We start from the raw sequence: 24540 nt of genomic DNA on the forward strand, positions 1-24540 counted from the left end.
AATCTCGACTCGGACTTGCTTCCTCAAAGACTCGGTCTTGACTCGGACTCGACTGTATTTGAAAAACAATGGACTCAGTCTCGACTCGGACTCGACCCTTCAAAGACTCGGTCTTGACTCGAACTCAACTGTATTTGAAAACCAACGGACTCGGTCTCGACTCGGACTCGACCCTTCAAAGACTCGGTCTTGACTTAGACTCGACTGTATTTGAAAACCAACGGACTGGGTCTCGACTCGGACTCGACCCTTCAAAGACTCGGTCTTGACTCGAACTCGACTGTATTTGAAAACCAACGGACTCGGTCTCGACTCGGACTCGACCCTTCAAAGACTCGGTCTTGACTCGGACTCGGCATAGACGGTCTCGTCCCCATCACTACCTTAAAATAAAGTATAACCAAATTAAATGTAAGTAATAGCACAACAGTCGCATGGTTGTATTGAAAATACCTCAAATTTGTGGAAATAATTTTGCAAGAAATTACTACAAAGTGTATCAAACACAGAAGTCTGTATAACATTCAAAATGCTGTTAACCATTTAGTTCTTCCTCAGAAGTGCTCAAAATTGCTTAAAGGGATAGTTCACCCAAAAATCAAAATTCTGTCATTTACTCACCCTCAAGTTCTTCCAAACCTGTATGAGTTTCTTCATGTATGACATATTTTATCCATAGTAGGAAAAATATACTATGGAAGTCAATTGGGTCTATCAACTGTCTGGTTACCAACATATCTTCTTTTGTGTTCAGCAGAAGATAGAAACTCATACAGGTTATGTACAATTGAGGGTGAGTAAATGTTGACAATTTTTGGGTAAACTATTCCTTTAAAGCCATCCAATCAGATTGAAACAGCCTGTTTTGGCATTTATTTCCATCTAGTTTTACAAAAAGATTAGTTTGTTGACACAACGCCTCTAAAGAGAGCACAGGCACATTTTTCTATCAGACTGCAAATTTATAAACACAATGATGACATGACTTCTGTTTTTTCTGAAGTGCTTTTTTCCCAAAGTGCTTTTTCCCCTCCCCATTAACATTTAAAGATCACAATCAGGTTCGACAGACCAGGATTTCCTTATTCTTATTGTGTTTTGATAACAATGAGAAACACTCAGAAACCCAAATGACAAAACACAGTTATTAATGCCCCTGTAACATGCATACATTTCTTTTCATAATGGCATAGAGTAGAGACCATTTGTAACAGCAGGCCATTACTGCCAAAATTTGCTCTTGGGCACAGTACATCAGGCCTGCAACCTCATTGATATTCCAGTTGCTCTCATACTGTCATCTTTTAGCAACCCTGGGCTCCAGACTCAAAGCTTTCTTTCTGCCATTGTTACAGAGCTCTGTTGAGTTGTACACAATCAGCAGCCCTAATAGTTCTTTCATTCTGAAGAAAATGCTAATTCAAATCTAATTATGTTTGATTGACAGTAATGTGCAGTGTCTAATTTGGGTTTTGTTTGTTTGTAGGGGAAAGTTCAGGAGGCCAACAGGATCTTCCAGCAGTTGCAGGATCAGCTGGAGGGTGTGACGGAGCGGATGCAGCAGCTGCAGCCACAGTGTGCTGAACTAAAGAGCCGAGCAAAGGAGCGCAACCGAGATCTCAAAGCAGCCGAGGTGCAAAATCAAACTCTCAAAATCTGACAAACATGCATGCACAACACAATAGGATGGAAACTATAGCCTTGTTCACACTGTTAGTCCAGGTCTGATTTTTGTGCATATACGATTGGAATCGGATCATATTTAGCAGGTGTGAAATACGATTTTTACAAATCAGATTCAAGCTACGGTCATATGTGGTTTGAAATCCTATTCAAAAAAATGTTTTTGTCTCTTTTTTTATAACCAAGTGAAACCTAAACATGAAGGACTTTGTAGGAAACATGCTGAGAGTCGCTGCAGAAACAAAGGTTGTATTGTTGCTGCTAAGTGCAGGTTCGGTGGAAAATAACAATATACTGATAGTCGGCCTGGTCTACACACCTCTTTGAATTTTGAGACAGCAGCACTGAAAAAAGTGTCTTTCACACTGAGCACGATTAAGCGATGCGAATGTCCAATGCGATGACTCTCTTGAATCAAAACAATAGATCCCTGTGTAACTATTCATACTGGCATGATCAATCGTGGCGCAACAAAGCACGATTTTTTTTTTCTGACTAGTTTTTTGATTATTTTCCCTGTTGCCCTGTGATAAAACAGGCCATCCAATTAGATTTGAGCTTTAGATCACGTGCCCGGAGCAGCTGCTGTTGCACAAATAGGCGAGATTGGTGCCGCTGTTTAGAAAGCCAGTGTAAACACAGGATAAAAGGACTCCTGAAGAAAAAAGAGAATTCTTTTTATTAAAAAAAAGAGTTCTTGTTATTATTCGTGCCTGGGACAGAGAACTTTTTGAGAAGTGCAAAATAAGCAATCGTTAGTTATTGATATTTTGAATAGAATATATGACACGCACACATTCAATTGCATCTGCTCCAGTTTATTTGAATTCACATGGCTTCTCTTCTTCCCATCAACTTCCAGTGGTGATTTTAGTTAAATTCTAGTTTAAAAGTGTGCACATTTGGAGAAATATTGATTTAATAGGAGCCGTAACAAGAGAGGGAGGGAAAAACACATACAGAAGCAAAACAAACACGCATAAAACGTAACAGTCTCACATGTTTACTTCGTATTTATTTTTACAGAATATAATTTGCATTCATTTTCCGCTGAATTATGCGACCTGAGGAGCTTGAAACATACAGAGCTCTGTGTGTCTGTTTTCTTCCAGGTGCCCGTGTGTTATGAGTCAGAGAGCGCTCATTCGGTCTAGATCTGTCAATCATATTATGTGATCATAACTTCTTCCCTTCTGGGTGACGATGTCCTGTATTCTTCCTCGTTCTGAGTTCCATACATAAAAAAACTGAGAAAAACGTTTCTAAACATGATTACAACGATATAAAATGTTCTATATGTGGCTCTGGTATTTTTATAGCAAAGGATGTTTACATGAGAAATGCTTAGAAGGTGTAGCGTTAAGTCCATTATAAAACTTTAAAAATAATGCATGTCTGCCCATTATATAGAATTCAACTTTATTTCAAGACTCAAAGTCCATTAGAAAATAAATGTATAACAGACAATACAAAATAAATACAAAATATTTAAAAAGAGAAAATTATACCAATATTTTCTCTATAATCAAAATCCACTTTAGATTGCAATCGCAAGTTATTACAAGCACTCCATGATGGTTTAAAGTGGGTTTTGAGCAAAAACAGTAATCTCATAAGTTGTGATGTGTAGCTTAATGCTAATTGTAGCTCTAATGCACCTGTTGCTTAGCTGATTATATTTTATGATGTATTTGGTTAAAATAATTATTGTAAGGTCTTGTAAGCATTATATATAGTTTGTGTTGCTGGTGTAGTAACAACATTTATTTATCTTAATTCACTGTTGTAGGCCTATGTTGTGCAGCAGATGAGCTTAAAGCCGTGTGGAAAAACCTACGAGATACATACACAAGAAAAAATGCATTCTTGGTCAGAGCCAACTATCGTGCAGGCGTGAATTAGCAGAAGGCCATCAATCGTTTCACGTTCAATGTGAAAGCACCATTTGTCTATGATTTGCTTCACTTTATCACGTCGCGCTCCGTGTGAAAGGGTCTTAAAGCAGCGTATGCCAGCCTCCTACGTTCTGCTGCTGCTTCATTAGGCATAGTATTCCAGTGCCACGGCTACACATCATGTTGTAAGACAACATCTGTATTACGAACCTCCATGTTGCTGTTGTGTTTTTAGGGCTGGGCATTGATAGATTCCACGATTTGATTCTGATTCAAAATCTTGCGATTCAAATCGATTTCGATTCGATATCGATTAAAGCTGCAGTAGGGAGTTTTGAGAAAATGTTGACTTAGCCTGAAAATTTGAACAAGCACAACTTACAGGTCCAACCCCCTTGCCCTCTGCTGCGCTACAGCCCTCCCTCCACAGCTCCTCCCCCACAGCGGAGCCTGCCGTGGACGCGCAGGCTAGTAAGCATGGCCACCGATGACAGCGGATTATAAACAGTTATGGAACATTCACTAATAGGGACGAAACATCAACAATATGCTTTACATTGACTATGGCCTGCCCATACTTTGACTACAAAGTTGGTCCTCAATAGGGGTGTCCATGGTTAACCGATTAACCGTTTAAATTTGCGTAACCGAGTGAAACATTTTGCTCGGTTAAGTGGCGTCAATGGCGTGCATTGAATTTAGTTGTAATACATTTTTGCACCGCCAGAGCGCTCCCAGACATTTGAATTGTCCACAAGAAGTTCACTTTTCATAATTTTAAGGCCATAAATAGGCTTTCATTTCTCAAATAGTGTGATAAATGTCTTAATTTTAGTTTGAATAGGTCTTAAATTAAGGAAAGACGAGGTGTATTCACCTTGCTGAGGGGGATGTGATCAAAGCCTGGAGTGGACCGAAAGCACGTTCCTCTCTCCACTCTAAGCATTCTGTAATCACTTCGCTAACAGTCCACTCCTGGTTTTCAATTCCCGCTCACAGAAAAAAACTAACATGTAAAAAGACCGCTTACAAGTAAAAAAAATTTTAATAGTTGGTTGGGATGAGTAGCCTAACTGAGTAGCCTATTTAATTGGAATATCAAATAGGTTGTGCGATTATTTAAAAAAAATCTCCATCTCCATATTTTCGGTGCTGACGCGTTCATGTATTGTAGCCTGGGTTGCGCTGCCAATAACCTAAAAGCTGTCAAAAAGAACAGGCAAAAGTAATGATTATAAATATGTCAAATATAGCAAGGAGACATTTTAATTGTTTGCAGGCTCACTCAGCTGGAAAGATGAAGTTGACAATGCTGATTCGCGATCTTCGCTTTGAACACGCCAGAGAGAAATGCACTTTTCATACGGATTACATAAGCAGAGAGCAGTCTGTTTTCTTTCGTTTTGAATTGTTGTGTTTAAAAGTAGACATTTCAATATAGATTTATTTATCAGGTCTGTGAGACAACTAGGCTACCTTATAGCCTACGCTGAGTTTCGGAATTCGTTTATGAGATGAGCTCCAGTTCACGCGCCGGCGGCTCCGTATTATCTAATGTCTGCTATATTTACTTCTTATTTCCAGGTAATTGGTTGATGAAACATTGATTAAAATTAAGATACAATTAATACAAAACGAAATTCACTTTAAAGAAAGGCTTTGTGCATTCTGTTTGAGGTCTCTGTGAAAGTTTTAGTGCCGCTTCCAGAACTGCCACGTCCCATTGTTTGTTCCATATAAATGCGAACACGAAAAATAAAATAAAATGAATATTTTATGTTCTGGGGAGAGCTGGCCCTTCTTCATTCGGCAGTAGTACTTTAGGTTTGTGCAGTGTAATTCACAGAATTAGGTAGCCTAAAACAATATTTTGCCACCTAATAGTTAAAGATGTTTTGTGCAGTTATTAAAGGTGTTAAAAATGAACTACCCCTTTCACGTGTGTCTGTATCTCGGGGTTGCGGCGTGCACACTATGGTTAACCGAGTATTAACCGCTAAGGGCCTCGGTTAACGGTTTATGAAAAACTTGAAAACGTGCAGCCCTAGTCCTCAAATCATTGTATTTTGCAATACATGTAACTTTATAACGTTGCACTCTTTCTATAAGTTATAAATAGCTAGTAAGATAACGTTAAAGGATTAGTTCACTTTTAAAAAAAAAAATAGCTGATAATTTACTCACCCCCATGTCATACATGTCCATGTCTTTCTTTCTTCAGTCGAAAAGAAATTAAGGTTTTTGATGAAAACATTCCAGGCTTTTTCTCCATATAATGGACTTCAATAGGACACAAACGTTTCAAGGACCAAATGACAGTTTCAGTGCAGCTTCAAAGGGTTTTAAACGATACCAGACGATGAAATAAGGGTCTTATCTAGCGAAACGATCGGTCATTTCAAAAATAAATAAAAAACTTTAAGTTTATAAGCACAAATGCTCGCCTTGCTCTGTTCTGTGATGCACATTCGTGATCCTGTTCGAACTCGTTCATCAAAATGAACAAATCTTTTCTCGAGTCATTTCGTTTGTTGAATGAACGAAATGACTCCGAAAAAGACTCGTTCAAAATTAACAAATCTTTTTGTTAAAAAAAAAAGATTCGTTCATTTGGATGAACGAGTTCGAACAGGAGAGTCACGAACGACGGTACGCGCTCGCGCTGTGCAAGAGAGGGGTGATCAGCGCCTACACGAGCGTGGTTGACACTGCAAAGACATTCCTCCTGGCTCTGATTGGTTGTTTCTGACCGGGAGCGGTGTATTTCTGCAAATGGCAATAGGACCACCGGGAGGAGCCAGAGGAGCTTGATTTTTTCACAGATTATCTCTCATATTCTACTGTCAGGACATAATGACAGTTTTAACAAATATTTGTTTACAAAAGTTACCTACTGGAGCTTTAACTGGGGCATATCAGGTACAGGTCATGGCAAATTTTCTCAAGAAAAAAAATATCTTAACTAATGCTGTAAACCTATTCAGGGAAGCCCAGTTAGTACAGCACTATAATATTAAAGGTTAAAATTAACTGATTTGTAGGCTGCTTAAATTTAAATTACACATAAGAAAGATTAATCGATATCGGTTCTTCAAAACGAGAATGAGATTTTTATTACATTTTTTTACCAGTCCTACTTCCAACACAACGTCATTGCCATAGAAACCAATGCAGATATTCTGCATAATGAAAGAGTGCCGTGGGACACTCAAATTGGATCTGAAAAGTTGCCTTTATGTACTCCCATATCTCAGTGGTGATTGGTTGACGTAGGAGAAATTCTCTTTGTTTTTGTTTTTTGGCTTAGGCTGGACTTCATCGGAAAAAAACTAACTTAAGAGACCTTGAGAAGGATAAAGATCAGCTCAACAAGCGTATCCAAGAACTCAAACGGAGGTACTTGAAAAGTGCACCGAAAGGAAACAATGTTACACAACATTATCCTTGTACCATTTCCAGCTGTTTCATTATGACCCGTCCCCTCCTCTCTGTCCAGCATAAGTCAGGCGAACTCAGCTGACACTCAGGCTCGTGTGGAGAGGATGAATCACATTCAGAGTGAGCTGGAAGATCTGAGTTTCCAGGACTCCACTCTGGCTCAGCAGATCGATCAGTTTAAACAGGCCTGTGCCTCTGCAAAAGAAAGGCTTGGCAGAATGAGGTCAGTGCAGATGTTGGTAAATGGCTTCACTATATAAAGGTCTTCCATGATCAAGCCTTGAAATTTCTAGGAAAGTGAAAATGTTCATGTCTGGAAAAGTCACACCAATTTTTGTCCATGTCCATGGATTTTAATATACTTATTAATATATAAAAGTTTTTTTATATTAGTATAAAATCTTAAATGGATATTTCTATAACAAAACATGTTTTGACATCTGTGTCCATGTGTGCCGCTAACTGAAACGCACGTTCTGTCAGAGCGTCCGAACGAAAAATAATAAAGTCAATACTTATAACGTTAGCATTGTTTTCAAAAACAGTTGCTAAATGCCTCAGCTCACTGCCAACTTCATCGTAGGTAGCCATCTTTGTTGTGACTGTGGCCGGTAACATGTAGATTCGACCGATGCAGTAAAATGCTAACCAACCAATGGGCAGAAGTTGACCCCTTAAGACACAGCCCCTCCTCATTTGCATAATGAGGCAGAAATGCATACAGAAATGTAAAAACGACAGGCAGAAATAAATAGCATTGAAGAAATAAATAGGTTTAAATACAAAGGAAGAATAAAACAGACAAAAATATTATAACATGCACATAAATAAATAAGGTAATTATTACAAAGGTGAATAAATAAAGAAGCTAATTAAGAGATATATACATTTATGTCTCACAGTATAATTTAATTTCTACCTACATTTATTTGTTTATAGTATTTTTTGGGGCAATTAATTATATGCTTATTTATTTATTGAGCATTTATTTATTTATGTATTTATTTTTAAATATGGTAGAGCTGGTCCTCCATACCCAATAAGCATCGCAAATGATATAATCGCATTAAAAACAATGGAGAAATATTAATGTTTTTACTCACAGATGTTGATTATATAGAAACAATATATTTTAATTGCAAAACATGAATATTATGCATACGAATATTTAAGTAGTTTGAGAGTGCAGGAACTCTACGTCATTCGCAGAGCTTCATGGAAGTGAGTGGGTGCTAAAAAGTTATTTTGCTGTGACTTGCTTTTCTTCTCTGATTGGTGGAGATTTCTCTGCAAAATAATCGGTTGTGTAGTTTTTCACAAGGAGTTCTGCTTCTATGATTATTTATAAAAAAACTTTGAAAAAGCTGAAATAAAGCAGGCTGATGGCTTCAACAGAGCCATAATACCTTCTTTTAACAACCTCATAGCTCAAAGTAAGTCTGATTTTAAAGGTTATCGTTCAAAATTATTTCCCCTATGGAGAAAATGAATGGGATTTCTACTTTTGGAACCTGATTGTGGCTTTCTATTATTGACACTGACAATGGGAACTCTTTATACAGACAATCCCTACAGTATTTCTTGATATAATATTCTTATTAATATTCTGACCACATAATTCATAATGAAAAATGTATTCAATTTGGGTGGGAAAACGGTCAAATAGAAGCATTTCTAAAAAATTTGGGCTCCCTGGATCTTGAACAAATGCTTCTTTTTGTTCCTAGTTCTTATTTTGTCTGTTGACTTATCTCACTTTTAATTTCTTTTCATTCTGTAGCCGTGAAAAGCAGGACCTGCAGCATTCGATAGATTCTAAGGAACGTGGCCTGGTTGCTATGGAAAACAGTCGAAATAACCAAATCTGTCGTTTTGGAGAGCACATGCCAGCACTGCTGAGGGCTATAGATGAGGCTGACCGGCGGGGTCAGTTCAAGAGGAAACCTGTTGGACCACTCGGTAAGTATCCTGAACTTTACAGCTTGGACAAGCTACTTTTCTCTCTTTTATTTCAGGATGTAGTTTAGCTCTTAAGCCCAGAGTACACTTCAGTTTAGGCATACTCATGCCGATGCCCATGTTGACACACGCTCATGTGAAATGATCAAAATATACAGCACCTCTAGTTTAAATGAGTACTAAGTAATAATTATTACAAAGTAATAATACTTTGAAAAGCAATGTCGTATGGAATTGTTTTGTTTCTAGGATTCTGCATCCGACTTCGGGATCCAGAGCTGGGTCTTGCAGTGGAGAGCTGTCTGAAGGCTCTGATGTTAGCTTTCTATTGCGATAACTACGCTGACGAGAGAGAGTTACAGAAAATCATGAGTCGCTGCTTCCCGCATGGCAGGAGACCTCAGATCATCGTCGGCAAATTTACCGACACGCTCTACAATGTCGGCAGCAGGTAGCTAGAGATCACCTGACCTGCAAACTTATTTAGCAATGGTTATCAGTGTTTTCTGTTATTTGTCTTTTTCTGATTTATTTTCATTTCCTGTAAATTTGTTGTGACAGTATTAAATGCTGTTAATATACTGGTAAATCCACATTTGGGTTGGTCCCTTAAGTTGTTTTGTAAAAGGCCATATTTGCAGGAAAATATTTAGAGTGATAGGCGTCGTATTCCTATAGGTAGACGTGGATCAGCTGAGAGTCAGCTGATGCGAGCTTGACTAACGTGACCTGCCAGAACTAACGCAGTGCTTGATGTGCCCCAGTAATATGATTATTTCTAATAATCAGAGTAAGCACTTAAACACAGTTAGATGCTTATATGTCAAGAGCAAACCTCTTCACTCCCGTTCACATGGTTTTAATTATTCTGATTATTCACAAAGAATTGTGGTTATTTTTACCACCATTATTCACTTACCCCAATGCACAGCACAACTGATGAACTCACATACAGTTGTTTAATCTACTTGCATCAAATGGAAAATGCATTTCTATGGGCGTTTTGTGCTTTTTAGGTTACGTGTCTAAAATGTCTTAATTTTGATATTTTTGACTATTAATTTATTACATTATATTCATGTCGTGCAACGTTATTAACATGAACTTCAGCACACAAAAAAAACGTATGCCTTCACTGCTATGTTTACAAATTTACACATGAAAACGTCATCTGTGTACGTCACAAGCACATGCTCAATTTTGTCAATGAAATAGATTCAATTTAAGTGTTTACATGCCTGTTTATTACTGTGATTTAAAATCTGTATACACCACATTTGATCACAATTATGGTAACTACAAGTATGAGCTTAATCACATCAATTTAATACGCAAAAAAAGTATTGTGTTTACATGAGGTAAAGTTTAATCGCAATATTGCCTAAATCTCATAATAATCACATTATGAGGGTAATGTAAATGTAGTCACTGTCAGGTTGGTTTAATCTCATGCTGGTTTTTAGCCAGTACTAGTTTGTCCTTCAAAGTACAAAAGGAAACTTGTCTGATTGTGAAGATGGATGAAATATCTGCGTCTTTTTCATTTGTTTTCAGAGCTGTCAATCACCCTGACTACCCAACAGTCCTCCAGGCACTTGACATTGAGAATCCAGTTGTGGCCAACTGCCTGATCGACATGAGGGGAATCGAAACCATTCTGCTCATCAAGGTGAGACTGGGAGGAGGACCACGAGCATTTTACTGCTTTTCCACATCCTGTGAAGTGAAGTACTCTGTTCATCTTTCTCACAGAATGCTAAAGATGCGAGAAGGGTCATGATGAGTGGACATCCACCACGCAATTGCAGGGAGGCTTTTACTCAAGCAGGGGACCAGGTCTACAATAACCGTTACTACTCCTGCGACCAGAACAGAGCGCTCTACCTCAGCAAAGATGTCGAAGAAGAAATCAGGTTTGAAAACATTCAACTCATTTTTGAGATGCATGGCTAAAAGCATATCATACGGTCTTGGTCTCGAGACCACTTTTACGTGGTCTCGGTCTTGTCACGCCCTTGACAGTCTTTGGTCTTGGTCTCGGACCTCCCGGTCTTGTCTAGGTCTCGCTGTCTCAGACCGACATAGTGGTCGGGGGATTTAGCAATACAATACTACAATATCCACGACGACACAATTTTCGATAATGCAACAGTATTTGAATTTCCGTGTGACTCATTTTGCCTATTTGAACAATATCTTAATTGTCCAGTGGTAGAATTTTCGCCAACCGTGTTAGAGGTTCTGGGTTCTAATCCGCAGTCTATAGGTTTTTTTTCTCGTATAGTTTTTTTTTTCTCATCAAAATCGATTATGTTCATCAGTGGTTGTATATTAAGCAGGGACACGTTTTTGTGCATTATGTTTTGTGATTTCACCAGAACGAATAGAGAGTACACTAGCAGTGTTTTGCCTGAACGCGTTCATTGAACGATAGTTCATGAACTAGTTCATATTTTGGGGTGCAAACGTGAACTGAACGTACTGTATTACTGGCTGATGAATGTTACTGTGAACTCGTTCATTCTGGTGTCTGTGTACGGCGCGCTCTCAGTTTAACTTCGTTCAATAGGGTGCCAGATTTCTATAGAGCCTTCCAGGCTAAAACACACCGTAAACAGGCCTTAATATGTCGAGAAAAAAACACTCAATCTGGCAACACCAGCCACCAGTGTCGCACCGCCGCATGCGTCATACAAAAAAAATGCAGCACGGAAGCGCCGTCGTATGATCATTTAAACGAGTTTTATGACAAGGTCGGTGAGGATGGGAAAAATCTTACATTTCTGTTCAAACTTTGCCCGCCGATAAAATAATTGCTGTCTAGTTCTATATGGGTTGTGGCAATCATTTAATAGCTCGCAGCAACATATGGAAAAAAAGAACTATGAATGAACTAGTTCAAAATTTTAAAGTATGAACTGAACTAGTTCATTTTAAAATTTGTGAACTGAACTTTAAACTAGTTCATGTAGAAAGTGAACTTTCCCAACACTGTACATTAGTCTGTTTTTTTTCCCTCCGGTCTCGGTCTTGGTCTGGACTTGGTCTTGGTCTTGGTCTCGATACCCTCTGGTCTTGGTAGTGTCTTGGTCTCGGTTTAGGCGGTCTTGATTACAAGTCTAGTCTTTGGTCTTTCAAAATCCCTAACTTTAAATTAAAATTTCTACATGTAACGTAACTAAACCGCAGGACAATACCCACAACTGTAGTTTAAAAAAGTAAAAAGATATTTTTACATCAAAACATTTGGAGAGAAAAGGCCTGTTCATACAAAGGAAGATGACTATAATGATCTTTCAAAAAAAAAAAACTTTCTAATAGAAACAATAAAATTGATTAAATTGACACAATAAATTGATCAAGTGACAGTAAAGACATTTTATAATGTTATAACTTATAAATTGAATTTGAAATAATTATTTTCTTTCTGTTCAGTAAACTGTTCAGTAAACAGAACTGTTTTCTATTGAGCTTATAAACATTAAAGAAAGATTAAACCCTTTTTTCTTTGTTCTGCAGACATTTGCAGTCTGCCTTACATTCCCAGAGAACACATTTGGATCGCTTTCAGCAGGACATGCAGCAGATTAGTGAAGACGAGAAACAGAACCAAACTCTTCTTCACAGAGCCTATGGAGACCAAAAGAAGGCCCAGGTCACTAAATACCAGCCGTGCACTGACCACATCATAGTGCTTGACTGAATGTGGTCTAATATGTTTTTTTTGGGGGGGGGGTTTGTCTATTTTGACTAACAGGAACTTTGTCGGAAGCTTCAGGCAGAGCTGACAGAATTGCAGAATGTTGAGGAACCACAGTCTGAGGACTTGAAACCTTTGGTAACAAACAGATTCCCTCATTAAACAAAAGATAAGTGTGATGGTGCATTTCTAAGTCTCATTATATCTCTGTGTTCAGGAGGAGGAACTGGAGGAGCTCAACAGCCGGATAAGTGTATGTCAAGTGGAATTTGAAGCAGCTCGGAAGCAGATGCTGACACTCAAGAGGGAATATGAGGAGGCCGAGCAGCTCTGCCGGCAGCAGAGGGAAGCTTTTAACAGCATCGTAGAGGAAGCTGAGCCCATTAAGGTCAGAGAAGTTTTATTCAAGTGTGTGTAATCATTAGTTCCTCCTGACCAGTCGCTTCTGGTCGACTTTTAACCACCAGATTCCTCTCAGCTAATGTTTAAATGTGTCAAGCTTCAAGTCATATTATGCCCTTTACCAAAGTCTTGATTTTGTTTTTGAGGTCTACTAGAAAAAAGTTTCACATTATTTTTCATATATTTGATATTGTTGCAGCTCCTCTCTTCACAGTCTGTCAGTAACACTCTGTTTAGTTCCTGTCTCTATGAAGCCCCTCCTGCTGAAAAGCACAATGTGCTCTGATTGGTCGGCTGGATATCTTAGCATGCCATGTTTCAGAAATGTCACTCCCCTTACCATAACCACGAGTTTCAACACACTATTAACACAACTCAACCAGGCCTCGCCCCTTTATTTTGCGTATGCCTTGAGCAGGAATTATTTAAATGAGGAATATTGTGACATTGTCGTTCTCAGAAGAAAACTACAGGACTACAATGGAGGAGTTTCAGGGAGTTCAGAAACAGTTTGCACTGATACAGAGAATAACTCCCTTTGGAGTGACTTTGTGCTTTTTAACTTTGCAGATCTTTTTCATCCTCAAATAGCAACATTACACACTAAAGAAAGTTAGAAATATCAAAAAGTGGATTAAGTCCTCTTTAAAATGAGGCTCATGATTCTCAAGTTCACTTCAGGGTTCCAGCGGATCCTTAAATTAGATTTTTAAAATATAAGGCCATAAAAAGTCTTATTTATAGATGACACTTTGACTTAGACATATCTAAATGCTTTCCAAATTAAAACTATCTAATTAGCGTACGTATTATTTTTTATTATTCTATCTTTGTGGATTTGCTTGTTCACGTAAGAATTCGCATCACATTCGCGGCAGAATAACGTCTGTCTCCTGCACGCGAGAGGTGAGAAGGAGAAGAAAGTTGGCAAATGTCAGTTCAGTTGTAAGTTCATTCTTTATGTGCGTAGGGGTGTGCGATGTGTATTGTCTATTATGATACTGTAATCATTGTTTTAACGATGTACGAGTCACTGCGAGCTGATCGCTTTGTCTATTGTGCTTTCACTGCGTGATGTGTGCAGTTATAGGTATGTCCCCAAATTAGTTTTTGTCTTATATTTATATCATATTATGTTCTTATATTAGAATATCACATCAGCAAGAGTGCCGTTTTCCCATGCACAATTGCAAGTGTGATATTTATGTTATACAACAGTTAAATTAACAATAAGTTAACATTGTGAGTTACTTTTTAGACACAATATTGTCAATATTGTTTGTTTTCCCTTTATGTCGCTGACTAGAATTTCAAAATAAAACCGTATCAGAGTCTCAATGCAACAGACAGCGATGATTTCTTGACTGAAATCCGCGTTTTGAACGAATCACTTGTTTCTTTCCCGAATGAATCAGCTGTTTGAACAAATCGGTTGAATGAATGAATGAATCCCTCAACTCACTTAAAGGAGTAGTTCACTTTTTAAAAAACTTTCGCTTATAATTTACTCACCCCCATGTCATCCAAGATGTCCATGTCTTTCTTTCTTCAGTCGAAAAGAAATTAAGGTTTTTGATGAAAACATTCTAGGATTTTTCTCCATATAATGGACTTCATTGGGTACCAAACGGTCCGGAGTCCAAATGACAGTTTCACTGCAGCTTCGAAAGGCTTTAAACGACACCAGACGATGCATAAGGGTCTTATCTTGCGAAACGATCGGTCATTTCAAAAATACATAAAAAAGTTTAAGTTTATAAGCACAAATGCTCGCCTTGCTCTGTTCTGTGATGCACGTTGGTGATCCTGTTCGAACTCGTTCATCAAAATGAACAAATCTTTTTTCGAGTCATTTCGTTCATTCAACAAACTAAATGACTCGAAAAAAGATTTGTTCATTTTGACATCTTGGATGACATAGGGGTGAGTAAATTATCAGCAAAAGTTTTTTAAAAAGTAAACTACTACTTTAAGACAGTGACTTCTCGCCGCCTACTGCCAATTTTAGTTTGATATTTAAAGTACCCTTTAATTAAAACGTTAAAATTAGAAATCATTTCATATTTAAATGTTGAATATTGATTTTAGAAAAAATCTATCTCATAGCTTTATTTATGCAATTGTAAATGGAGTGTAAATATATTAATGCCACTTCTGATGCCGCTTCTGTGTCACCTCTGCACTGCAAAGATGGATTTTGATTGAATGGTTTAATTTGAATGGTAACAGTGGTACTGTATAATTAAGTATTATTGTATAAATAAGTATAATTGCTGTATAATTTAATTTGAATGTTATTATTTGACACAAAAGGTGATGCATAACTCTAAATAAGTTTAGAAAAAATGTCCAAATATTGCCCCTTAATTAAAATATTCATTTCTGTCACTGCTGTGAACTGACCACTGCATAGAATATGAAAAATATGAATATCTTCGTGAGTCAGCTGTCAACAACAGGCCTAAACCAGCCATGGTACCAGCACAAAAACACAATCAGTAAAATATCATCTAATTATTATCAACAAAATGTTGAAAATATAGAGGGATATTTTGTCAATATTGCACACCCCTAATTTACGGTATTAATTTTGATTTCTTCAGGTCTTAAAAAGGTCTTAAATTTGACTTTAAAAAGTGTGCAGGAACCCTGCAACTTAATTCTAAATGAAATTTTAGTATTTATTAAATATCAATGTATCCAACCTAGTAAACAGTTTTGTTTTTATGTGATTGTGTAGGAGCAATTGAGCGACAGCGATCAGGAGGTGGCGAGGAGTAAACACCACAAAAGTCACTATGAAGAAAAACGCAAAACTCATGTGGAAATGATCGAGACACTAAAGAGGAACCTGAATGTCAAGGAGCAGGAGCTACAAGTGACCAAACATTGATATCTTACACTAATCAATTAGATATGAAAAGATTAGCGTTTGTTTGACTGAATCTGTTTTTTTCGACAGGCATCCATAGCAAAAGCCTCTGAAATCTGCCCTGACCGCTTGGATGTGAGGAGAACGGCTAAGAGTTTGGACAGTGAAATCAGCCGCCTTAAACACAAGATTAACACACAGCAGGACCAACAAGGACACAGAGACACTATCGTCAGGTACAAATCTCACAAAACATGTCAAAAGAATGCAACCAGATGATATTTCACCTCACAATCAGAGAAATAAATAAGAAATCATATTTGACATGAAGAAAACAGAAGCCTATTTTTAAAACGGTTAAGATCTGTTGCATTGAGACTATAGAGGGATGTTTCCAAAATGTAGATATTTTAGAATTTTTTTTCTCCATGTGTGTAATCTTTTTAAAAGGAATAAAAACATTATGAAAAAATGCCAAAATGAACAAAGGTAGCTAAAAGTATCAGGCAAAAACATGTTTTGGACATGTAACATCATAGTGTTGTGGTTTTCTTTGAAGTTTCTTGGGTTACTATGTTCATACCATGATATATGAGAATGACAATCATTCAGTTTTTCCGTGGTATTATCTGAGAATGTACTATGGTTTTGTAAGGGTTGTTTTCCCTGCATATTTGTGAAGTGCATCTACATATATTGTTTATCATGCAGGTCAGGTTATATTTGTTATGATGTTATAATGCTTATGTTGTTGGTCATTGAAACTTCTAGGCAATACCATGAGGCGAAGGAAAGCTTCAATAACATAGCCCGACGGGTAAAGGGTCTGGAGGCTTTCATCCGCCAGTTGTCTGAGATCATGAACACCAGACACTATGTCTACGCTGAAATGCGAATGTAAGTTTCACTTTTAATGTCTTCATTACAGGCTCTTGGTTGATTCTTGCTGACTGATTTGTAGGGGTTAAACGGATCGTTGTTGTTCCGCACAGAACGGGCCCCACGGTTCGGCACGCATGTGATTCGTGGATTATTTGCAAAGTTTAACCATCATCAAGTGATATTTGCATGTGTTTTACCTATTAAATCAGCAAGGGATTGTCCATTTTGTGTTTCCAGGTATCTCTCTGTACGCTGCAAGTACTACTTTGACTCAATGCTGTCTCAGAGAGGGTACATAGGGAAGATGGCATTTGACCACAAAAATGAGGCTCTCTCAATATCAGTAAGACTTTGCATCATGAATGTAGTTGTTGTCTTGATGAATTAGCACTGGATGACTCAGATAAAATATTTATAGATTCATGCAGTCTTGTATAATTGAATTTTATTAAATGGCCCATGTTCTCTTCGTGTCTTTGGGGTCAGTATTTTACTACGCATGGAACCATGACAATACTTTTCCCTGATGATCGTCATCGGTCTCTTCCTCAGGTTCAGCCAGGAGAGGGTGGGAAGGCCGTTCTGAGTGACATGCGGTCTCTGTCTGGAGGAGAGCGTTCATTTTCTACTGTGTGCTTCGTCCTGTCACTGTGGGCCATAGCCGAAGCTCCGTTCCGGGCCTTGGATGAATTTGATGTTTATATGGTAAAAAAATTATAATAATAATAGTTTTTATTCAAATATATGTAACCTTATTGAGCATAAGAGAGATCTACATTAAAGGGGTGGTTGATTGCGATTTCACTTTTTTCATTTTAAATAGTGTGTAATGTTGCTGTTGGTGCATGAACAGTATCTGCAAAGTTGCTGCACTGAAAGTTCAATGTAAGCAGAGATATAATCTTTTAAAAATTAGGAAGTTTAATGCCTACAAAAACGACTCAATGGGATTACAACGAGATACTCCCGGGTTTTATACGTAACTAACCCATAATCAACCCTCCCTCCGGAATATGCAAAAAAGGGGGCATGGCCAAATTTCTGTGGCTTTGTCGAAGAGGAAGAGTTATAGTGGAGAGCAGTAGCCATGCCGTCGAAAGTGTGTTATTTTCACCCAGCTGTCAGGTCTTCTGTGTTCGGGCTTCCTACGGCCGTTGTAGTTCGTCAACAATGGCTACAATTTATGTTTGATTATGTTCCTGAAAATTACAATCGTAATTTAGCTCTCTGTGCTGCGCATTTTACGGAAGACAGCTTCCAGAATCTCCACAAATTCAATGTCGGATTCAACAAGAAACTGTTACTAAAGTATGAAGCAGTTCCAACTTTAAAACCAAAGGCAGCAGTTGTTGGGCCACAACCTGTAAGTAAGACTTAATAATTTGCAATGTATTTGCATGTATAATTTCAGACGTACTGTTTTAGTTTTATCAAGGATGTAAACAAATGCCAGCGCTGGCTTTAGTAGCCACTTAGTTATGCTATTTCGTGTGTCTATGACAAACGCGTACAAACATTTTGGACCTGAATTTGTAATTATGTACTAATTTTGTAAATGTATTTTCCATGTATACTTTTTGACGTAATTTTTTCGATTTGATCAAGAACGTAAACCAATGCCAACGCTGTTTGTTTATAGTAGCCAGTTAGTTTGATGTTATTTTGTGTGTGTAAGACAAACGTGTACCTAAAGAAAACATACACTGAGTAAACTAAGTTTTGTGAATAGATAAACGGTTGTTCATTATATCGATAAAACAATAACTTTAAAAAACGGTATTAAAAGAATAGAATAGAATAATAATAATAATAATAATGAAATGTACCATTCAGCAACGTTTTGTAAGAGCCGTGGGGAGGTTCTGCTTGACCCTCTTCATTGGCGCTTTCTGGGTCTTGATTCTGGCTCAAGCTGATACGGCAGTAGGTTATTGACACTATTTACATTTGACCGGAGCACATGCAGCTTTCGCCTGTAAAGGCAATGGGCGTGAAGTTTCCGGACAACGTGCGCTACGCAGTTTAGCCAATTACAACACATCGGCCCAACTAACCAATCTGAGCCCATTGCCTGTTTCTGAGGGAGTGGTTTCATAGAATCAGGAAGTCAACCGGTCGTTCAAATGACAGGGGAGAAAGCGGCTTACAATAAAGGTGAAATTTATGAAAAATGAGGCTTTTTAAAAAAAAACACACACACTTAGGCCCCATCCACACTACTACGTTTTAGTTTAGAAACGCAGACCTTTTGCTACGTTTTCACCACCCGTCCACACTCAAACGGCACAAACGAAGACCTAAAACGGAGAAGTTTAGAAACGCTGCCAACCCCGTTTTGCGTTTTGAATCTCCGGAGGGTGTTTTAGTGAAGACGGGTCAAAACGGAGGACTTTAGAAACGATGACGCAGAGGCTCACGCTCGGCCGTCTGATTGGATGTCATACAATGGAATAAAACGCACAACAACAGCCTGGACTACCAGTTACGTTAGTGCAAGTAAATTCTGCATTTCACAATGCTATAACTGCCTACATGCGCCGGAGGCAAACTATTATTCCAGCAATCTGTGACAGTTCCCGTGTGCAGCGGCGGTATCGACCGTAAATGGAGCGTCGGTTTTGGGTTAAGCCGGGAAGAACCAGCGCATGGTGGGATAATTTTATCAATGAAGTTGTAGTTCCTGAAGAATGGTGCGAAAACTTTTGAAGGTCCAGATCGGCACTTATCAACCTCAGCGAAATCTGAGGAATAGTCAATCTGTTTCCTGTTTACACCGGCACGCGCATGCCCAGTGTAGGTGAATGGTGACGTGATCCGCGTTTTCAGCCGTTTTAATGTGAACGGAGATCAGTTCTAATACGCAGCTAAAACGCTGGTGTGGACGGAGATCGTATTCATCTTAATTCTCCGTTTCTAAAATAAAACGCAGTAGTGTGGATGGGGCCTTAGACATGTTATATTGCACCCCATTAACACAATCATGCAAAGAAAAAAAGCAGTAAACCACCCCTTTAAAAACATCTTACCAAATCCACACTTTTGAATGGTATTTTAAATACATTCTGGCATTTCGGCAATGTTTTATCATCATAGAAACAATTCAATTGAAAATAACATTCTCCGGGATTTAGGTAATATTTACTAATTAAATTTACTTAGGAATTTTTGTATTTTTTTTGTCTTCAGTGTATATGGTAGGTGCTGTATTTGGTCACTACTTTTTCACCATTTAGCTTTTTCGTAGTTTATTTAAAAGCTTCTACAATGTTAATAAATATTTTTTAGACAAACAAAAATTAAGTGTATTTTAATAGGTGGCTGTAAAGTCTGTATACATATTAATTATACCAGTAGAAAAATATTTATATACCCATTATGCTATTTTAAAGATTCCTAATTTGGTTTTGGAGGTATCCTACAATAGGTGTACATACCATTTTCTCATAATATCCATTGTACATCACCTCATTTCTCAAAAAGTCTGAAAATGGTTAGTTTGAAGATTCAGTCTCTCTAAACTAGGGCTTCACGCTATATAGTTCTATTTTCAATATCATGATGTGTGCAACCACATTAGTCACATCGCATGATGTGAGATGTCAAGTATTGGGATTGTAGTTGATCTGTGATCTGTACAGGCCAGCTGCTCCCTGGTTCGCGGATTAATTACACATTTAACCATCATAGAGTGAAAGTTTATCATTTGCATGTGTTTTTAAGTCCTGTCAGTTTAAACATCAAGCGCAAGACGACTGTACCTCAAATATTTAAGGCCTCATCTACAACTACAGTTTTTAAAGGGGCAGTTCAAATCAGACGTTGTCCTTGCGTACCCAGTGAAGTCCATAGACTGGCATTATGCAAGTTTGTCACATTGTTATGTAGGTTTTTAACTGAATTGCTGATTGTTTCAGCAGTTCACAATCGATTCTATCTTTTAGAAGACAAACTTTGTTGTGCAGTTCGATGTTTAAAACTTTGCAGACCTTTTACCTTCTCAAACAGCCATTTTATACACTCTATGTATGGGAATATTCAAAAAAGTATATTAGGGGCACTTTAAAAACAGCATGACACACTGAAGGACACTACTGTCAGTGCTTGATATGTCAAGTACCCAATAACATGTCAAATTAATGTCATGCTTAAAAAGATATTACATTCAAATCAAAATGAATTTGAATTAAGTCTAAAGAGCATTGTGTGAATACAAAAAGACATTTGTCATGGCTACTGGTGAGAATCATGTGACTGGAGTCATGATGAAGAGTGTGCAGCCAGTCACTCTAGTGTGTGTGTGTGTGTGTCTCTTAGGACATGGTGAACCGGAGAATCTCTATGGATATGATGCTGAAAGTCGCTGCCAGTCAGCGCTACAGACAATTTATTTTCCTCACACCACAGAGCATGAGGTAAAGAGCTTCTCTAATGTTAATGTAAAATGAGTTAGATTAGAAGACATTGCCTTATTCTGACAATTAATAACTTACTTTTCTGCTTTCCTTTTCCCAGTTCGCTTCCGGTAAACAACATGATCCGCATCCTACGTCTCAACGACCCTGACCGTAGCCAGTCGAGTCCGAGGAACTCAGAATAAAGCTGCTGTTTGCTGAACTGTGGTTTACACCACTGCACTTTACAGTTCCATCTAGACCTATAAATGTTTACAGTTTTCTTTTTCAAAGTTGTACATTTATAAACTAATTTAGTTATTTAAGACCAAAATGTGCAGGTTCTGTTTAGTGCTGTACTTTAAATTTTTCTAAAAATAACAGTTTTTAAGTTTTATAATACAAATGTTAATACAATTATTTGCATTGATAATTGGTTGAATAAACCTTTTGAATAAGTCATTTTTTACTTCATTTTTTCAGTCTTCGATTGCTTTAGTTTGATCTATTTAGAAATTAAAATTTAATCATTTTAATTTCTAAATTGATAAAACTAAAACAATCATCTGTCAATTTATTTTGTTCATTCATTCACCAGTCATGTGGTGTTGTACTACTGTGGCCTATTTCATGAAACTACCCTAAATCTTTCCCTGCATCTGACAAGATTCTCCGGCTTTCTGTATTTCACCGTTAAACGGTAGGGGGTGCCATTACACATCTAAAAGAGTACTGAATCTCTCCTGATCAAAACACTGGTGAAGAAGAAGCCGAAACAAGTGATATATAAGCATTGCCTACATACATGTAAGCTAACATGTTTAGCAACATTAAACAGCATATAAATCAAAGTTGCCTAATGTTACTGAATGAAATGTCGACCCAGGACGAGCTATAGGACTTGTGAAGTTTTAGGGGTGTTGATGGACTCGATCTACTCCATTTGTGTAGTTTTTAATGAAACTTACCCACATTCAACTGTTGATACAAATGTGCATGAAGCTAGAATTTTTTTTAAGCAGAGCCTCTGTTCTTTCTTTTGATAACAGAATATTCGTGGGCCATGATTTTTTTTATTCAACCCCTTGTAAGGTTGAGTTTAGTTGGAGCAAAACTAAATTCAAGTTTTTTTGGCTTCAAGAAGATTGTTTTTTTATGCAGTAAAGCCACTCCCTTTGTGTCTGTTGCTCCACTTCACAATGAAAGCATTTTAGAGAGCTTTTGTAGCAAATTGTTTATTTGATACATTAGAATAAATAATGATTTTAAAATTACTAAATTTACATATTTTCTTTTAAATTCAGTTGATTCAGTTGCAGTAATATAGTCCTAATTTCTATCAGCTGCATTCTCAAACATTTGTGGCTGCAGATGTTTCTTCCTGCCTTGTAAATGTGTTTTAAATCATTTTCATACCGATTTCTTAATCTTTAGCAGAGAAGTGAATTGTGCTGACTCATGTGAAGTGAATCAACCTGATGATCTCCATATTTCATGGTGGTTGGCTGTTCACACTTCTTGTCTTTTGAATGGGCAGAATGTAAATAATGCTGGAAATTTTGGTTCCCTTTCGAGAGCGGTAACTCTACATTGCATAGCAACACTGCGGGAACTCCTCCCTTCTCCACTTTTGTTGAAATCTTGTCGCAAAGTATCCAAATACTGACAGGCTGGCGGGCAGTATAAAATGCATGGATGCGACAATTGCGTCAGAACCTCTTTCTTCACGCTGCCATCGTGGAAGCCTCACCAGGATGACTAGTGATCTTTTTCTCTAAGCATCCGAGGGCTTCAACTTGCCAGATTTGTGCGGGCCCCATCGCCCTGCCCGACGAACATGAGTTCTGCCTCGCCTCGCCCACGCCTTGGCGGCCTTCACGGACTCCACGCGAGCTGCCGCTGCGTGCCCTAAGAACCAGGAAATGGTTCATGCTATAACGGGGACAAGGCCAGCGAGCCGATGGTGGGCCCTCCCCCGCTTGAGGCGAAGATGACGACAATGTCATCGCGCTCACCTGTCCTCTTCGCGGACGCGAGCTTTCGTCCATGCCGGACCACCCCGGCCAAGGAGGAGCTCGTCTCCAGCTCCAGGAGGAGCTCGTCAGGGTCCTCGGCAAGGCTGTCAAGGAGCTGGCCTTGACATGGAATGCTTAGGACGAGTCTACTAAGAGTAAGCTGGACTCGTATCTCCAGTCGGGCTCCCGCCAGGCCGCTCCGAGGAGGACCCTGTTCTTTCCGGACGTCCACGAGCATGTGGTGAAGTCATGGGCTGCACCCCTATCGGCCCGCATTCCGGTGACATTCTGGTCACTCACAGTTGCGTCAGCGCTCTGATACCGTGGCGTAACATGGATATGTTCATCCCAGGAGTGCCTTTGGGAATAGTGAAGCAACACACTGTGGTCTCGACGGATGCGTCAGACCTCAGGCTGGGGAGCAGTGTGCTTGGGCTTGCACATAAACCGTTTGCAATTAAAGGCGGTGTCCTTAGCCCTGGAAGCTTTTCGGTCGAGGTTGGAGCAGCATCATGGTCTGATTCAAACCGACAACATGTCTGTGGTTTCGTACATAAATTGCCAGGGTGGCGTGCGCTCCAGAGCTCTTTTCAAACAGGTGGCGAGTTTCCTGTTGTGGGCGGATCGACGCTTTCTCTCCATCAGAGCGGCGCATATTCCCAGTCTCCTAAACCGTGGGGCGGACATGCTGTCGAGGAACGGGATTCCTCGAGGAGAGTGGAGACTTCACCCCGGATCGGTACGAATGATTTGGGATTGATTCGAGAGGGCGGACGAGGATCTGTTTGCCACTAGCGAGAACACGCACTGTCAGACGTTCTTCTCGCTATCTCTCTCCCCGCTGACGGGAGATGCTCTGACATCATGTTGGCTGAAAGCCAGGCTTTACGTGTTCCCTCCGGTGAAGATTCTGCCTATGGTGTTATGCAAAATCAGGGAGGAGATAGCATCCACAAACTGGCCGAACCAGCCCTTGTTTGCGGACCTGAGAGAGATAATGGTGGCTCCCCCATCGCAAATCCCCCTCAGGAAGGACCTGCTGTCTCAGGCGAACAGAACGATATGGCACCCCAGCCCCGAGCTGTGGAACCTTCATGTGTGGCCACTTCAGGGAGCTTAAATGAGTGAGACACTCAGCATTCACAAGTGCTGGGCACACTCGCGGAGATGCACGCGCCTTCTACAAGGCGCCTTTACACTCTAAAATGGGGAGTTTTTGCAAAATGGTGCCAGCACCAAAATCAGATGCGAGCACTCCTAGCGGCTCGGCTATTGGCTGACTGTCTGTCTCATCCGTGGCTGG

At 38.9% G+C, this 24540-nt stretch overlaps 1 protein-coding gene across 2 annotated transcripts in view; it reads left to right on the plus strand.

Moving 5' to 3' along the window:
* LOC143714717 (structural maintenance of chromosomes protein 6) overlaps positions 1 to 21684 on the plus strand; it is a 32925-nt gene extending 11241 nt beyond the window's left edge. For both annotated transcript variants that reach the window (XM_077206077.1, XM_077206170.1), the window contains 17 exons: positions 1487 to 1633; positions 6886 to 6974; positions 7075 to 7239; positions 8797 to 8975; positions 9225 to 9426; positions 10530 to 10644; positions 10728 to 10888; positions 12495 to 12630; positions 12733 to 12813; positions 12893 to 13063; positions 15818 to 15955; positions 16040 to 16185; positions 16721 to 16846; positions 17069 to 17174; positions 17384 to 17536; positions 21146 to 21243; positions 21344 to 21684. In XM_077206077.1, the coding sequence (XP_077062192.1) occupies positions 1487 to 1633; positions 6886 to 6974; positions 7075 to 7239; positions 8797 to 8975; positions 9225 to 9426; positions 10530 to 10644; positions 10728 to 10888; positions 12495 to 12630; positions 12733 to 12813; positions 12893 to 13063; positions 15818 to 15955; positions 16040 to 16185; positions 16721 to 16846; positions 17069 to 17174; positions 17384 to 17536; positions 21146 to 21243; positions 21344 to 21428 (2298 nt within the window). In that variant the 3' untranslated portion in view covers positions 21429 to 21684. The remainder of the gene's footprint in view (positions 1 to 1486; positions 1634 to 6885; positions 6975 to 7074; positions 7240 to 8796; positions 8976 to 9224; positions 9427 to 10529; positions 10645 to 10727; positions 10889 to 12494; positions 12631 to 12732; positions 12814 to 12892; positions 13064 to 15817; positions 15956 to 16039; positions 16186 to 16720; positions 16847 to 17068; positions 17175 to 17383; positions 17537 to 21145; positions 21244 to 21343) is intronic.
* Positions 21685 to 24540: the final 2856 nt, after the last annotated feature.

This window comes from Siphateles boraxobius, unplaced genomic scaffold, assembly GCF_051911475.1.
Source record: "Siphateles boraxobius isolate OS27281-9 unplaced genomic scaffold, OSU_SipBor_1 1, whole genome shotgun sequence".
Taxonomy (NCBI): Eukaryota; Metazoa; Chordata; class Actinopteri; order Cypriniformes; family Leuciscidae; genus Siphateles; species Siphateles boraxobius.